The 17,961-nt window shown below is 38.4% G+C and overlaps 1 protein-coding gene across 11 annotated transcripts in view; it reads left to right on the forward strand.

Moving 5' to 3' along the window:
• Nucleotides 1-17,961, forward strand: part of JAK2 (Janus kinase 2) — a 95,986-nt gene that overhangs the window by 50,139 nt on the left and 27,886 nt on the right. For all 11 annotated transcript variants that reach the window (XM_069001702.1, XM_069001708.1, XM_069001698.1 and 8 more), the window contains 8 exons: nt 5,845-5,968; nt 6,753-6,870; nt 7,277-7,422; nt 8,710-9,031; nt 10,949-11,068; nt 13,448-13,605; nt 14,289-14,400; nt 16,069-16,255. In XM_069001702.1, coding sequence (XP_068857803.1) covers nt 5,845-5,968; nt 6,753-6,870; nt 7,277-7,422; nt 8,710-9,031; nt 10,949-11,068; nt 13,448-13,605; nt 14,289-14,400; nt 16,069-16,255 — 1,287 coding nt within the window. The remainder of the gene's footprint in view (nt 1-5,844; nt 5,969-6,752; nt 6,871-7,276; nt 7,423-8,709; nt 9,032-10,948; nt 11,069-13,447; nt 13,606-14,288; nt 14,401-16,068; nt 16,256-17,961) is intronic.

Consider the following 17,961-nt stretch of genomic DNA (forward strand, 5'->3'; position numbering starts at 1 on the left):
ATGGCTTGTCCCCTGGTGTATGAGAACCCTGAATTTCTGTAGAATCTGTCTGACTTTATCTACTTCTTGATAGACTTTTGTTCTTATATCCACATCCCTTTCTGTTCGGATTGGTAAACTCTGTAATCTTTTTAATGGAATCTGTAAACTTTAAAATCTTTTTAATTGAATCTGTAAGCTTTTAAATCTTTTAAAAACTTTTTAATTGAACTAGAATCCCAAGAGGGAACAAGTTTTGAAATTCTGACAAGGTTGCTGAGTTTTGGACAGCTAGCAGTTAACAAAAGACCTTGATTCTGTTGGGTTCTGTGTTTGTGGGGTTTTTTTAATGTTGTTAACCTGAAACTCCACCTAGGAACATTTTAATTCTCACCATCTGAATTGCAATAGGTTGGAAGTTCCATCGTATTTCCCTTGAGAAACGCTGATCTCTCTTGCAAAACCATAAAACAGCAGAGAATTTTTAATTATAACTAAGTAAAAACACTATTTCAAAGCATTTTATGTGACAAGTGCTGGCAGTGTTTGCAGTTAATTAAATGTTTTCAAGGGAGAGACTGCATTGCATAATGTAATGATTTGTAGGACCTCTTTTACTTGTATGCTTTAGAAGAGATTCCTTGCTACTAGCAAGGGAATTCTAGGCCAGTTTTTTCTAACATGCTGAATTTCCAGAATTGACGTGACTCAGGGTTCACATGGCTCTGAGTTATCATTGAGTGTAACTGTTCACTGTGGGTTGGTTTTTCTGTTTGGTGGTTTTGTTTTGTTTGGGGGGTGGGACATGGGGAGCGGGGGTGTTTGTTTGCTTGTTTTCATGAGGCGGTGGTTTGTTTGGTTTTTGTTTGTCTTCCTTTAGGTGATAGCCTTTCCTGAAAATCCACACAGAACATGCATCCCCCTGCTGCTCCCCTGCTAGCTGGGGAATGAATTAATCAGAATTCTGTTTTTCCAGGAAAAGAAATACAAGCTTTGATTGACTATTCAGAAAGTATTTTGTTGACAGGATAGTGGCATTGAATGGGATGTTAAGGGTTTGGTAAGCCTTCAGTTTGTATGAACGATGAGTGCAAGATACTATTTTTATGTCAGAAAAATCAAGCAGATTTCCATCTGGTATGTGCAAGGCTACATAAGTTTTAAATAGTTTACTTACATTTGTGTGAGAGCGAATGTATGTATTAGACCTTTGATACAGAAAATTTGAGATATTTAAAATTGCTTTTAATCATTCAACTAATTGCTTTTATCTTTTTATGTCTAATAACTTATATGCTTAAATTGAGAGTTTCATATGACAGTAATTCTATAGCAGACTCTGTGTGGCTTTCACATTTCATAGTGGTGTAATGGCTTGTGATTTACACTTTCTGGTTTTTATCTTTTCTTAAAAGCGAGACATCAGCTTATAAAAACGTACAGTATGGGAGAAAGGATTCCTAGTGCCAACAGAGGAGATACAGAAAAACTGTATTTTCTTAGCTACCTCAGGATAAATGAAGTAGTGAGACTTGTCTGGATGTGAAGCTCTAAAATCGTAAAAATGAAAAGAAGAATCTACTTTTTTTTTAGGGTTGAAGCAGAAGTTTGAAGTATAAACTTATGCTGTGTTGTAGTCTTTTGTGATGTTACCTGACAGTCTGTATAGCATGACAAGGCTCCTTTCTTTAGCCTTATGTAATAAATAAATTGTAAAGAGATCTTCTCATTGCATTAGTCCAGAAAATTTACTTGTTAACCCTTGCTGGAGAAGCAAAGCAGAGAAAATTCTCATTAATTATGTCTGAGTCACTATCTTCTCTCCTAATTCATCACTGATTGAGTTGATAGCATGGTTAATGCAGTGCAGAAATCCAAGGGAGGCTTTTCAGTAACTGTTGTGAATAGCTTTTATGATTTCACTTGTGGCGAAAAATAACATTTCTCGTAAGTTTTCACTGTTGTTGACATGTCTAGGCTTCAGCAGAAGACTTTTATTCCCCATGCCAGTTTTTCGGTTTTCATTGCTTCTAGAGAAAACATTTAAGTACTGTAGTTATCATCACTTGAAAATTAATAGAAATTAACCTTCAATTAATAAAAATGGTAAAATTACATGAAGAGAGAAGTTTCTGGCCTCTTTGCTTTAGTCAGATTTTTGTGGACAATTTTCAGGACTTTATTTAATAAAGGGATTTGCTCTGTTTTATGATTGTTGAGCATTAAGTGTAGCAAAACAAATGCATAATTCTCAAGGGGAAGGGATAAAAACGTGAAATGCTTTTTCTTGAAAAACATGTATGATCTCTATGTCCTTGAACACTGTCAGTGAATGGTGCAGGTTACCATTCAGAACTATAAATACCAAAGTATGAGGGATGGAAGGGTACACAGTTTACTTTTCATACAAAGGAAGAAAGAGGAGGGGGGAGAGGTTGATAAAAATATTTCTGATTTTTAGGGGGAGTACCACAGTCATGTCCCCTGCTTGGTTAAAGTTTCAGAACGGCAATGATATGATCTTGAAATATCTGTGGGGTTTTTTGAGGGGTGGGGTGGCGCGGTGGTTGTTGTGTCTGTAGTGTGTTTGGTGAAATACAGCAGCTTAGCATTTGAATTTAAGAATACTATTTTGAAATGTTTTCTTGTTCAGGGCGTTTACATGGGATGGTTAGTTTGGGTAAATGTATTAGTGAGACTAGGTAGGTCTCACTAGGTGTATAGGTAAATACTCAGCATTGCCCTGAATTATGTTTAGCATAGTGATTCTTACATGCATTGCACTGTAATTGATCTGAAATTGTTTGGGATACAAACACCAAATTGAACAATATTTAGTTGCATGGGATAGGTTTCTTTCTAACTCCATAAAAAATTTCTCAAAACTTGGATGGATCAAATATGTCTTATTGTACCATAGATTTGCAACATTTAGAATTACAGCCAATCTTTCAGTTACTAATCCCTTCAGGTTTTTTTCTGTGGAGGTTTTGTTTCATTTTGGTTTCTCTTTCGTTGCCTTACGTAATTATTTTCCATTTCTCTAGTTTCCTTAAGTCTATGACTCCTTTTCATAGAAAGTCGTGTTAGGACTTGCAACTCTGGTATGTTTTGCAGAGCTTTGGTTTAAGAAAGTGTCAGATGATTAGCCTACAGATTTCAGCAGTTTCATCTTCACAACTGCATAGTAGAACTCTAGTTCTTAGACCTCTTACTGAACCCCTATAGAGGCAAACTGTTTTTTGTATCAATTTAATAAACCAGTTGTTGTTTAAGACCAAAATATGTTTTGTTCCAAAGGGTTATGTAGTTTTATATGTGAAGTTGATTGGTTGTTTATTCTGATTGTCTTACATGCAGTTTAGATGTGATGAAAGAAATGTGGGGTCTGCCTCCTTCAGTAATTGCCTAGATGTTGTTTAGAACAGAAAGAAATAAAGGATTTTTTTTTTCTTCTGGTTTCTTGTGAGAATTTCAGTTACTTCATTCTAAGTCTTTGAATAAGGGTGTGGGTACTTTGCCTTTTCCCAGAACTCTTTTGTCTCTTAAGGTCATTTAAAGTTATTTCTATTGTCTTTACCTGTTCTTTTTTAATTCTTTTTTTGTCTTCTTACTCCAAATGTATTGCTTTAATGTAAAGTTTTCTTTAGATATGACCTACTGTGACTTTGACATTGTAATTTTTCATCCTCCTCTCTGGCCTTTAGGCCTGTGTCTCTTCCTATCTTTAATTCTAAAGACAGAATATATGTGTCACTACTTGCAGTTCATCCTTTTGTGCTGTCAGTTTTCAGGCACTTAACTGTTTTCCAAATCTACCACTGGCATCACATGGATGCATAACACTGCAGCACAGTATAGTGCCGTGTTGTATATTAGGCTGTGTTTCAGCTGGGAGCCTCAAAGCCAAATTAAAATTCTGGTGCTGCTGAACAGTTGATGCTCAGCTGATCTCTGTAGTTTTGGATTAAGTAGGATTGCTTGTCAGTTATCAGTAGCATAATTGTAGTGGTTTGGTCCAAAATACTCATTACTGTTTACCTTCTGTGAGATAAGAATTAGGAGAAACGCAAAGCAGGCACCAAACTTGAAAGAATATAAAGAAGTTTATTAACAGACCTAAAAGAAGAAAAAAAAAAATCATACCGCACCTTCAGAACACTTCTCCCTTCTGCCAGTGACAATGTAAAAAGACAACCCTTGAGATGTTCAGTCTGTTTACCACTTCCATAATAACCTTGTTCAGTCCATTTAGGAAGAGGAGTTTCTCTTGCCCATGCTATGAAAACATTATCACAGCAAGACAGCCGCCTGGGTTGGTTCTCTGCTCGCATGTGAGTCCCTTCCTCCAACTTGCAGCTTTTCCCGCAACTGCTTTCAAGGGTCCACTCTTGAATTACTGGGGTACAATTTTAAGGTTGAGCCATTCAGAAACAAAAGTTCTCTTGACCCATCTCTGGGAGCATTTCATCTCTAAGAACAGAGGTCCTTCTCCTTCCCTGGGAGCAAAGGGTCCTCCTCATCTTCATCTGTAGGACTATCTCTGGGAGCATCTCTAGGAACTGAGGTCTTCTCCTTTTCCATTTGGAGTAAGAGTCCTCATCGCTTCCATCTCTCCCTGTTCAAATTTCTCATGAAATTACAGCTGCTTCAGCATCTGCCTATCTCAGCGCAGGTGCTTTTGCTCTCAAGTACAAGTTGAACGCTCCACCCCCCACGCCTTCATGAAATTACAGCGGGTACTCTGATACATCATAGCTTTATAACAGAATTTCAGCTTTAAGCATTTCTTCTTTCTCCTCCCTCAGGTTTTCAGCTCTTCACAGCAGCACAAAGGGTTAATCTCACCTAGGCCTTGCAGCTGGAATTTCACTTATCGCTGTTGGTCACATGATCTGTGCCGGACAGCGGTTCAACTTCAGCTGAATCTTGGCCACACTGGAGAGGGGGAGCCGAGCCACTCCATCTGCCCATAGCAGGGCTGGGCGGGGGGGGGGCAGGTTCCATGGGTGGAACAGGGCCCATTGGCTCCAGGATGGCTGTGGCCCGGCCTGCTGGCCCCTGCACGGGACCCGCAGCCACCTGTCCCAGCGCCGGAAATGAGACAGAGGGAGCTCTGCCCAGGGTTTGTCTACTCTTAAGTGTGGATCACAGAGGCGGTCACAATTTAAGTGGCTAAAAAACTTGTCCATATTCAAACTGGCCATCTGATAGATTCTGTCAGGTCACAGAGGAAGCTGTAAGCACCCCTTTGCAAGAACATCACTTCCGAGACTATGCTTGCGTTAACCCATGACAATAATTCAAAATTGTTGAGGGGAAAAAAATATTTTCCACTCCTGTTTTATTTTAATAATATATGTTTGGGTTTGCTCTAAACTGAGTTACTAAAATGGAAGTGGCTTGTGGTTGTCCTAGTCATTATAACTTTGTGTCGCTTTACTTCTAATTTTTATATCAATCTAAAGTCTTAAAATCAATGCTTAGTCTTAAAATCAAAGCTCAAATCAAATGATCTGATTTTGGAAAGGCAAGAAAAAAAATCTACTGTTGTAAGCTGTTTCTACACCAAGAGGCTAAGAAGATGTTTTATTAAAAGCCATACATACTGTAATATAACAGTGAGGTATAGGGCAACAGGTGAACAGAGTCTTCAGTCAGAAAACATAAAGGAAGAATGAGAAATTAAACTAGCAAAGCAGCCTGGAGGTTATGGGATCATGATTGCTGTGTTGTTGGCAATACTGATACCTGCTGCTGATAGCAGTAGAGCTCTGTGACAATCCACTTTTACCCCCCGGTATTTTTTTAATACTTCGCGAAAACAGTTTCCTATAGATGTTTGCTTCTCTGTTCTTCATGTAGGTATCATGCCAGTGTATCATAACATGTTTGCGCTCATGAGTGAAACAGACAGAATGTGGTATCCCCCAAATCACATCTTCCATGTAGATGAAGCAACCAGACTCATCTTAATTTACCGGATAAGGTAATAATCTAAAGAAAATGTTACACACTTTTCATGCTAAAACAAAACTGTGTGAGAAAATACAACCAATATGATGTTTAGTTGAGCTGTACTTACTCTTAGAAGTTATGGACAGATTGCTGGTGCCTTCTGGAAAACAGGGAGCTAAAAGAATCAAAAAATATTGGAGTGATTTGAATTATGTACTGTATTAATTTTATCTGTCTAGTTTACCACTGTCAGATTGAAGAAACAAACAATAAAAATGTAGCAGAAGTAAAAATAATACCTTTCTTAATAATGATACATCTCATCTCCTTTGTGCTTGCCTGTTTGAAGTGCAGAGTAATTACCCTGTGTAGTCATGCATGTTTCTGCAATACAACCATTTTTCCCTAACCTTATATTTGAATTTGGACAGCTAAAACTATTGTCACAGTTTTCCTTTTGTTAATTACATAGTCTCTTTACACTGTGTAATTTGGCCTGAATGTTTTAGGAACTGTTTCAAAAGAAACTGGCAGACACTAATAAAATTCTCTGTGTTCCTAGCAAAAGTCCTCAATCTTAGGACTTAGCAAAAGTCCTCATTCCTATCAGTACAGTATATCACCGTGCTTAAATACTGTAGTGCTTTAAAACACCAAGAACTGCTGGATCTGAAGCCTTCATTGACTAACTGGGGTTTCATAGTGGTCCTCCAGATCAGCCAGCACTAGTTACATGTATATGAGAGCAGTAATGTCTGATGTTGGTAACCAGAATGTCTGTTTATTGATGTTTGCTTAAATTTATTTCCTACCAGGTTTTATTTTCCCCACTGGTATTGCAGTGGCAGCAACAGAGCATACCGGTATGGCATTCTTCGTGGTGCAGAAAGCCCTGTCCTTGACGATCTTGTCATGTCTTACCTATTCGCACAGGTATGATTTGCTTGGTTATTTTTAAATGCAGATTGGTAAAGGTTATTAGTATTTATTCCCTTTCCATCTTCTCCTAGTAATTCTGTAGGCTCTTGAAGGCTTGAAGCCCTCTCAAGCTCGAAATTAAATTCCATGTCCTATTGTGTATTTGGAGAGATGAAGTTGAAAACAGTGCTTTTAAGCATGATAGCAGCTGGTATTCCTTATGAATAAGTACATGTTTTTGTGGATGAAGTAGGTCATTCAGTCTTTAAAAAACTAAGCCAATAAACCCCCCCCAAACAAACCAAACATAAACAGTCAAACAACACAACAACAACTCCCCCCAACAACTGCACCCCAAATCCTTCTTCTTGATGAACAGCACTACTACAGTTTTTATTTGTTTTCTTGCATTCTTTCTCAGTGGCGAGCTGATTTTTTGGATGGATGGGTACAGATGCCTGTTACTCATGAAACACAAGAAGAATGCCTTGGAATGGCTGTTCTAGATATGATGAGAGTGGCCAAAGAAAAGGACCAAACCCCAATGGCCATTTACAATTCAGTCAGGTGATTCTGTCATTTGTAACTGTTTCACATCTATCTGATGCCTAAATGTTGTATTTTTGCACATTAGTATTTAGGAGGAGGTGTTCAGCTGTTGGCAGTTGATGTATTCTAATGGTTACATAAATGTACCTATTGTGTAAACTAGAAATTAAAAGAAAATTTGTGTCAGGATGGCCATTCATGATTTGGAGACATGGATTTGACTCTCTTAATGAAAGGTAAGGCAGCAGCTTCTTATCTGAGAAAATATGTAAGAAGTAATTCGAGGTGAGACACCTTCTGAATGTCATCAGATCCAGCCCCCTGTTCCTGTCAGGGTCAACTTCAAAGGTAGATGAAGTGACTCAGGGCCTCATCCAGTCAAATTCTGAAAATGTCCACATGTGGAGATTCCCCTATATCTCTGTGCAGCTTTGCCCTGTGCATGACCACAGAAAGATTTTCTTGATACCTAATCAGTCCACTCTGTGATACCGATAATCTTCTCTTGTCCTTTCACATTATTAGGAGATAAATCGTAGAACTTGAGCCTTCTTTTCTCTAGGCTGACCAAATCAACTCCCGTATACCTCTTCTCTCATGTCATGTGCTCCAGGCACTTAACCATCTTGGACAGATCTCTGCTAAACTTTCTTGAGTTTATCAATTCGCTTGGGTGTATCAATCCTATCAGTTTCTGCTTCAGCTGAGTTAATTCTGTCCCTGCTTGGTACTTCATTGATATTTGTTTTTTAATGAAACCTAGTGGGAGAAGTTAGAAACTGAATGAGGCCAGCTCGTTGAGGGTGACAACTGCAGCTCTTTCACAGTCTTGATACAGACTATGGACTGTGAGATAGGAACTTCAGTGAGACCCAACCACAGTGTTGTATTCTACCCACCTGTATTTTCAGCCAGGAAATCTGTCATTTATCCATGTAGTTGCCGTGCAGTATTCTCTTCACAACTTCTACACCAAACAAAGCAATTGTGTAACTTCTGCTGCCTTACCTCAGAACTTCACTAATGAAAGAACAGACATCTTTGAATTTATGGAAAATGCATTATGTTATTTATGTTGCAATTCAGTGAGGGTAAAAATGGAAAATGGAAGAAGACTGGGCTCTGTTTGAAAGAACATATTACAGATGTAGGAGAGGATCTCTGTTATCCTGCAGTTGAAAAAATAACAGTACATTTAGAGGAAATAGTGTTTTCAATGTTGACGTGTTTAGCACAGAACTAATTATCTTTGCTGGATTTAATGGCTAAAATTAGTAACCTTTTTTTCTGGTTATGTATTCACAGCTACAAAATGTTTTTACCTAAGTGTGTGCGAGCAAAAATCCAAGACTACCACATTTTGACACGAAAAAGAATAAGGTACAGGTTCCGCAAATTTATACAACAATTTGGCCAATGCAAAGCCACTGCCAGAAACTTGAAACTTAAGTATCTCATAAATCTGGAAACCCTTCAGCCTGCCTTCTATTCAGAGGTTTTTGAAGTAAAAGAACCTGGTGGAGGTCCTTCTGGAGAGGAAAGTTTTGCAACCGTTGTAATAACTGGAAATGGTGGAATTCAGTGTTCAAGGGGAAAACTTAAAGACTGTGAGACACTTGGAGAGCAGGTAATTTTTAAAAATTATTTTAATAACTGAGCAGTTTGTTATGGAACAGAGTAATAAGCTTATTTTAGAAGTTCTGATTTAGCTCAAGCAAATTTGGTAGGCAAATTTTACTTCACAATAATGATACAATTTCCACATGGCTGAGGATCACAGAAATATGTTGACTTAAACAGTGCAAAATTTTAAAATCAGTTTTTTATTGAAATACTAGAAGAAAATTGTGTAATACTTCTCTGCTTGACATATAAAAAATGTGGAAATGTAATGACCATGGCCCCAGGTGTAGGTAAAATGCAGAAATTCCCCAAATTCTCTTTGAAAACAGGGATCTAAGGACTCCAAACAACAGGTTAATTTCCCTATACCTCTTTCCTGCTGCAGTTGGACGCCTGCCAGTGCCTCAGTTAGCAAATTAAAAGTGTCATCTCTGTGAGTGTGGAGTCCATATAGTCTTTGTTCAGGAATTAGGTGCTAAATGGTTCCTATTGGATTAGTAATGGTTCCTAATGCCTAGTAATCATGTACTGCTGCATTTTTATTTAATGGTATTATTTTGTGTGTGTATGACTTCCATCGTGACTGTTCATTATGCTGAGTTTGCCAAAACCTGATAGAAACTCAAAGCAGTATGCGTTGAGCGTGCGGGAATTTTCCAAAGGTAAAAGTGAAGGCAAAGTGGAGCATGTGTGAGATTTTCAAAATAATTGCTTCTGTTTGGTACTTCTGATTCATAATGTATAGCAGGTAAGATCAAACTATAAAAGGTTGTATTTTTACAGTGTGCTGTAATAATTTGTAAAAATGCTATATACTAGAGGGTTTTCTCAGTACTTAGCAAAAAGTAAACCTGATTACATGCCCATATTTTTTAAAGTGTGGTGTTCTTAGATTATTTGTAGACTGACAATTACATTATTTGTAGACTGACAATTACCTCATTCATAGTTATGTATCAGCCCTCTGCCTTCCCTAATTTTCCTGTAAGTGCCAGTTGCTCTGTCAGGAGCTATCATAAATGTCAGATTTTGCAATGTCTGGTTTTAGATGTGCAAAATTTAGGCATACTATGCTGCTTGGGCTTGTCAACCAAGCCTTTACTAAGAGTAGTGTTTGAAGGAATAATATTTTTTACTAAAGATTGCCCAATTATTTTTTCATGGTTAAAAATATTATCATTCCATTATTGACACTGCATATATTTTCACTGGTAAAGAAACTTTATAAATAGTTTGAAAACTGAATGAATTAATGCAGCTGCTTGTAAACATGATCATAACTTGTTTCATAACTTTACTGATGAATTGTCATTCAGGTACTGAATTGAAAAGTAATTTTTATTTATTTGTATGTAATGATACATGTGGAATAGACTGTGAAGAAATTTGTTTTGCAAGTTGGCATTTTCAACAACCAGATGAGCAAGTAGATAGGACTGAGAGGACAACCTTTTCTTACACTTCTTCTTCATTCCTACTACAGATTTTGCAGCTTGTATCACTCTGAATGAACTCATGACATTCTGTATTGTTAAAAGGCTTTGTAAACATGTTTAATCAGGATGCCAATAATACGCTCACAAAAAGAAAGCCCTCTCAAAAAAGTGATCAAAATGTTCCACTGTTCACAAAATACTACAGAGCAAGGAAATATCTACAGTTATAAAAACCCAAACCCATATGTGGATATTAATGTTCACAGTTCCTGAATCCCTGTCTGTTCTTTAATTTATGTTCATAGTGATGATTCCATAAAGAAAAAAATCCTTTATTTGCTTGTAATGGCGTGTTTAAGGTTTTATAATCCTCTTTGTTGCTAGCTTATGAGTTCAGAGTTGTGGGAATTCCAATGCTGCAAATAGATGAGGCTTTTAAATTGCCATTTATGTTATTACTGAAATTATATAATATTTGTTTGCAGGATTTACAAACATACTGTGATTTTCCTGATATCATTGATGTCAGCATTAAACAAGCAAGCCAAGAAGGCTCCAGTGAGAGAAGAATTGTCACCATTCACAAACAAGACAGCAAGAACCTGGTCTGTTTACTTTGGTTGCAGTTCTTTAAAATAGATACTGCTTTGAGCAGGCTGTGTGGTTGTTGTTCGCATAGTATTGTATAATCCATGACCATGTTAATTAAGCATGAGATAAAACTAAACACGTATCAGCAGTGTAAGTGGTGTATCAGAACACTAAAGCTCTTCTGCATTCAAAGCTGTATGCTTGGAATGAAATTGAAGTAGACATTTATATGTGAGGAAAATTTCTGGGACACAGATTGGTTCTTTTGTTTATTAGTCTTAAACCTGAGTCCATGGTTTCAGTTCTCAAGTGTGCTGTTTCCATGGTGTCCTGATAAGCTGCCTGCTAGAGACCAACACATTGAAAAAGGCTTCAAAATACTCTGAAGCAATGATAAAATAAAATAAGTATCAGGATAAAATTAATGTCATTGCTTTTACTGTTTACAATTCTTTGAAGAAGATCTTTCAGAAACTATCTTATACACAGATGTAAAAAGTTTTTGCGTTAACTCCAACCTTGCACTTGACTCAGGTTTTCTAGCAGGTATAACTGTCGCAGAGTTGTGGAGTGGGCTGACCCTAGCTGAGCACCAGGTGCCCACCAAATCTGCTCTAATCACTCCCCTCTTCAGCTGGACAGGGGAGAGAAAATATAATGAAAGGCTTGTGGGTTGAGATAAGGATCTGTCCGTATCAGGATCTGTCCTTAAGGAGCACTCACTGATTACTGCCATGGACAAAACAGAATTGTCTCAGGGAAATTAACTGAATTTGTTTCCAATCAATTCAGAATAAGGTAATGAGGATAAATCTTAAAAACATTTTCCCACCACTTTTGCTTTCCCTGTGTGCCAACTTTATTCCTGATTCTCTACCTCCTTCCCCTCAGCAGTGCAGAGAATTGGGAATGGGAGGTGTGGTCAGTTCATGGCATATTGTCTTTACCTCTCAATCCTCCTCACACTCATCCCCTGCTCCAGCAAGGGGTCTCTCCCATGGGGGACAGTCGTCTGTGAACTTCTCCAATGTGAATCATTTCCACAGGCTGCAGTTCTTCATGAACTATTCCCGTATTGGTCTCTTCTGCAAGGTGCAGTTCTTCGGGAACAGACTGCTCTGTAGGTCCGTGGTGGCCCATGGGGCCACAAGTCCTGCCAAGAAGTATATTTCAGTGTAGGCTTCCCATGGGGTCACAGCCTCCTTGAGTCACACCCCCCTTCTGTGATACAAGGTTCTTCCCAGGCTGCAGGTGTGTCTCTGCTCCACCATGGACCTCTGTGGGCTGCAGAGGCACAGCTGCCTCACCCTGGTCTGTACCACAGGCTGCAGTTATTTCCAGGTCCTCTTAAAAAGGAGTTTGAAGGCTCCAAATTCTTGACACTTGCTCAAAAACACCAGGGTTTTTTTATTGCTCTCTAGCAAAGAAACTGCCAAATAATTGTGTTCAGCTGCTAGGTGGGTCTCCAGTGTCATAGGCAAACACATATTAAAGGCTGTTCTGTTGGGTTAGACTACTGAATGAAACCTAGGGGTGACTCAGAAAATGCTTCTCTATTTTTGTTTTATTTGCAGCAATAAATATGTTGTTGCAGATGGATTTAATTTTCTTCTGCTTTTATCTGTTCTGCGTACTGTGCATAAGACCTTTTTCACACCCATTTTCCTTTGACCACATTGTTTTTCTCCGTGCCTTCTGTCCACTGTATCTGTCTTCACAGTAGTAAAAGCTCATCTTTTATTTATGATCCAGCTCGGAGTGCCAGTTTTTGCTGACTAGTAGTTAAGTTTTCAGGCAGGGACTTTCCTAGAGATTTTTCTTTTCTACTTGAAGGCAAACATACAGATCTTTGGTAAGTAAAGGCTTTCCTTTAGGAAAAAGAACAACATTGTATTACAGTGCAGTAGGTATCTGGATGCTGAGTTGCATCTACTTGTTTTTCCTTTTCAAATACTCTTTCATAGTGGCATTCCTTTGCTGTTTCATATATTTAGAGTAAGGGGTTTTTTATGGCAGATTTCACAGAATCGTGGAATGGTTGGAGTTGGGGAGACTTTAAAGATCATCTGGTTCCAACGCCCCTGCCATGGGTCAGGATACAGTCCATGAGAGCAGATTGCTCAAAAGCCCATTCCAGGGATAAGGCATCCACAGTTTCTCAGTTTTGTTTGGTTTGGGTTTGAGCACTGAACGTTGCTATCAAGTTTTGAATGATAGAAAGAAGGTAGAACATACTAATATCAGTTAAAAACTGTTTTTATTCATGTTTTTAATGTGCGCATATATGCATATCTTTTATAGCATTATCATATCCAGGAATTTTCTGTTGCCTTTTAAAAATTGAAATTCTCTCTCTCCCCCCCACACCCCATTGTTCTCTGGCGATCAAACAGGAGGCTGAATTTCAATCATTAAGAGAAGCTCTCTCCTTTGTATCATTAATTGATGGATATTACAGATTAACAGCGGATGCCCATCATTATCTCTGTAAAGAAGTAGCACCACCATCAGTCCTTGAAAATATCCAAAGCAACTGTCATGGACCAATTTTGTAAGTATTTTTCCAGTAATGCAACAATGTGATATCATTTTTGGAAGATGAGCTTTAGTAGTCTGTCAGCTGTGGTAGGCATCTTAAAATATTTTTTTATTGCACTTATGTAACATAAAATGCTTTATATTTTTCCTCTTTATTTTTCACTTTGCAAAATACAGTGCCTTCTTGACATGTTACAAAAGTTAAGTGGAAAGATCATTCCTTGATATGGATAGAAATAGTTAGCAAGGCTTAAGAGGAAATTTGTTCTTACTGTAACGAGTGTTGTTTTATTTCAGCTCTTCTTTCTTGTTAGCCCTTTTCCTAGTTAAACACACATTTTTCACCCACACTGTTTTGCTAATTTTAGTTGATTTGTTATGCAATTTTTTTTATAGCTTCTTTTATAATGCATGTCAAAAACCATATCATAAGCTGTGGGGAATATAGATTTTTTAGCCCCTAACATTTCTCATTGGATAAATAATTGTGATGATTCAGTATTAAAAATTTTTAACATACTTTTCTTTACCACTCTATATATTGGAAAATAAAGATATTAACTTAAAGAAAGCTGTACAAAATTGAAAGTTTGAATTGTTGTTATATTAGATGTCTGTTAATGTTGCTCATTACTCAACCTCTGATATTTCTGAATTTTTAAATTATGCAATATTAAACATTTCTTTTTACTGTAGCATGGACTTTGCTATCAGTAAACTGAAGAAAGCGGGTAATCAGACTGGTTTCTACGTCCTTCGCTGCAGTCCCAAAGATTTTAAAAAGTACTTCCTTACCTTTGCTATAGAGGTTTGTATTCTCTTACTGCCTATTTAATCTTTGTTGTGATATAACAATGAGCCTGAGATGTTCAGTAAATTATTCTGAATTTTCCCTTCAGAAAGTTTGTCTGATGTGTATATTCTATAGCTACTTTTGTCAGACCAGCAAACTTTCAGGGTCTTGTGAGATACATCAGAGTTGGTATAGAATTGCTAATGCACATACCACATGCTTAGGAGGCCAAGACAGGCCGAGGGAAGAGAGTTTAAGAGTTCTGGAGATAGTACCGTGGATCTTGGGACTGTGGTAAATATTTGGGAGATGGAGCAGTTTGGTGGGTTTTCTGTTGTTTTTTAAAGTTTGGAGGTTTTTAGTTGAGTTTTTTCCCTGGGTTTTCCCCACACCTCCTCTCCCCTCACAACTGGGGCTTCATTAGATTGAGTGTACAGCCTTTGATGATCTGAGAGTGTCTCCTTCACAGATTCCTCTGGGTTTGGGTCCTGTCCCCATCCCCAGTGCTGGGCCAGCCATATTATTTGACAGCTATTACATCAACACAAATCTCCTGGGTACATCTGGTGTTAGCTAGAGAGAAAGCCACCCTGTAAGTGCATATGGTTCTCACGCAGCCAGAGAACCAGATGTACCTCTTCTCTGTGACATTGCAACTGGTGATAATATAATGCTTTAATATTGCTGTTAAGTAATTGCATGGTGTTGTTTCAAGAATGGGTTTCTCTTTAATTACATTAGCAGAGCTACCTTTGTGTTTTTAGCTAGGGAGGGTAAAACGTGAATTTTCCTGCTGGTGTACAGCAAGCTAATAAGTTTGCTAATACTGTCAGAGATAAGTACATCTCTGAAAATGACCAAGTAGTGCTGATGTGTGAATGGAGAAATGTTATGTCCAGTCAATGAAGTATGTTTGATAGGGAATTTTGTAGACAAAGAAATCAGTTCCTGAACAAGCTTAGAGAGGCAAAGCTGAGAGCCAAGCTTGCAACAGAAGACTACTATTGCCTTTAAGTGACTTCACCACAACTTTTTTTCCCTTTTTCTGAGTCTTGTGCAAGTCATTGGAAGGCTTTTTATATTCAGAATTTGCTGGAACATTTCCTGCAGTATTGAAATACAAGACCACAAAACACCAGTAAGAACTCAGCTTGTTTAAAAATGTTTAATGGTATCTTTTCAAGACTCATTGTAAAAATAATTCAGTGCATGTTGAAAATCTCTATTAGGAAGTAGTTTCTTAGAACTGTACTGGAGATGACGGGAAAGCAGCAGTACAGCTGAGATCTCCAAATGCCTGCCAAACAAACAAGGAGTGTAAGCATTAGGGTTATTGCTTCCAACAGAGTTTTGTTTTGATGTAACCCCATGTCAGGATGAATAAGCTTTCATTAATTGCTCCGAAGGATTTTTCCCAGGTTCCATTATCTGTTTTCTCAGCTCCATCTTTTCAAGTTTCATTAACATTTGTTTTTCTCTAGCATCAACATACTAGTTCCAGTGATGGGAGTAGAGTCATGTTTTCTCAGAATCCATATGTTACATAGTGAGAACAAAATAACAAGTTATGATCATATTTTCCTGAAGCATTCTTTCATTAATTAGTAGAGTGCTATACATTTAAATAAGCTTTCAAATATTAAACACTAATCAATTTTATTTTTAATGGAAAACTTTCTGCAGCGTGACAGTATTACAGATTATAAGCACTGCTTAATTACGAAGAATGAGAACGGGGAATATAATCTTAGTGGAACCAAGAGGAGTTTTAGTAATCTTAAGGATCTCTTGACCTGTTACCAGACAGAAACTGTCCGTTCAGACAGCATAATTTTCCAGTTCATCAAATGCTGTCCTCCAAAACCAAAAGGTAAGAGATTATTTTTAAGCAGAAAGTTTTCTAACGTCTAGATTAAAGATTTAAAAATAAGTTAATACTAAATGACTCTCAGGTAGATACATGATACAAAACTGGGAGGAACTGTTGATACCCTTGAAGGCAGGGAGGCCCTTTAAAGAGACCTCAACAAATTAGAGGATGGGGCAATCACCAACCGTACAAAGTTTAACAAGGAAAAGTGTCAGATTCTGCATCTGGGATGGGGCAGCCCTGGATGTGTGTACAGACTGGGGAATGAGATGCTGGAGAGCAGCGCTGTGGAAAGGGACCTGGTGCCCCTGGTCTGTGGCAGGTTGAACCTGAGTCAGCAGTGCCCTGGCAGCCAGGAGGGCCACCTGTGCCCTGGGGGCATCAGGCACAGCATCGCCAGCCGGGCAAGGGAGGGATTGTCCTGCTCTGCTCTGCACTGGGGCGGCCTCACCTCCAGTGCTGGGGGCAGCTTTGGGTGCCACAGGATAAGAGAGATACAAAGCTATTGGAGAGTGTCCAAAGGAGAGCCACGAGGACGGTGAAGGGCCTTGAGGGGAAGCCGTGTGAGGAGCAGCTGAGGGCACTTGGTCTGTTCAGCCTGGAGCAGACTGAGGACAGACCTCACTGCAGTTACAGCTTCCTTGTGAGGGGAAGAGCAGGGGCAGACTCTGATCTCTTCTCTGTGGTGACCAGTGACAGGACCCAAGGGAATGGCCTGAAGTTGTGTCAGGGGAGGTTTAGGTTGGATATCAGAAAAAGGTTCTTCACCCAGAGCGTGGCTGGGCACTGGAATGGGCTCCCCAGGGAAGTGGCCACAGCACCAGCCTGAGAGAGTTCAGGAAGTGTTTGGACAATGCTCTCAGGCATGTGCTGTGACTCTTGGGGATGGTCTTGTGCAGAGTCAGGAGTTGGACTTGATAATCCTTTTGGGTCCCTTCCAACCCAGAATATTCTGTGTTTCTGTGATATATTTGTGGGGGGATTTTTTGAATTTCAGTGACCTATTTGCTCATCTTCTTAGTCATAGTCTTCAAGTGTCTGCCAAATTTTAATTTGGTGTAAGATAGTCTTCCAGAAGTAATTATGGTAGCCAGTTTCATGATTAGAAGCAAAACTGGTTTCTTAATTGCAGTGGATTGGGTGCAGCAGCATTTCTTCTTCCACCAAGTGTTTTCATGTGTTGAGAAGGAAAGAGCTACTAAATGGATTATTTATCACGGAGAATACTTCCATAGGCAACATAGGACACCAACAGTGTCCGTGAATTTCTGTCATTGTTGATCTTAGCTGCCTTATGCCAAGTCTGCAGTGTGGTTTCAGCTTCTTTTTAACAGTGGAAAAATACACATGGAATGGACCTCCTGCCTGAGGATTGGATTTTTCTGGAATTTGCATTTAATTCTTTTGCCTACCTTTGATATTAATATCTATTTCCTTCATGAAATCTTTAAAATTCTGCCCTTCTAAGTGTACTTCTTACAGTTAATATTAATCTTTGTCTCTATCAGTCCCTATTTAAAGAAAAACTTGTCAGAACAGACTATTTGATATAACTTTTACTTCTCTCAAATGTGATTGAAAATAGCCAATGGATTAAAAACCTTAGAAAAGATGTAACAAGTAAATATGTATGCACATAACAGAGAATAATTTTGTAACATTGTTCCACTGAAACGTAAAATTTATATGCATCAAAATAATAACTT

Source organism: Aphelocoma coerulescens, assembly GCF_041296385.1.
Source record: "Aphelocoma coerulescens isolate FSJ_1873_10779 chromosome Z unlocalized genomic scaffold, UR_Acoe_1.0 ChrZ, whole genome shotgun sequence".
Lineage (NCBI taxonomy): Eukaryota > Metazoa > Chordata > Aves > Passeriformes > Corvidae > Aphelocoma > Aphelocoma coerulescens.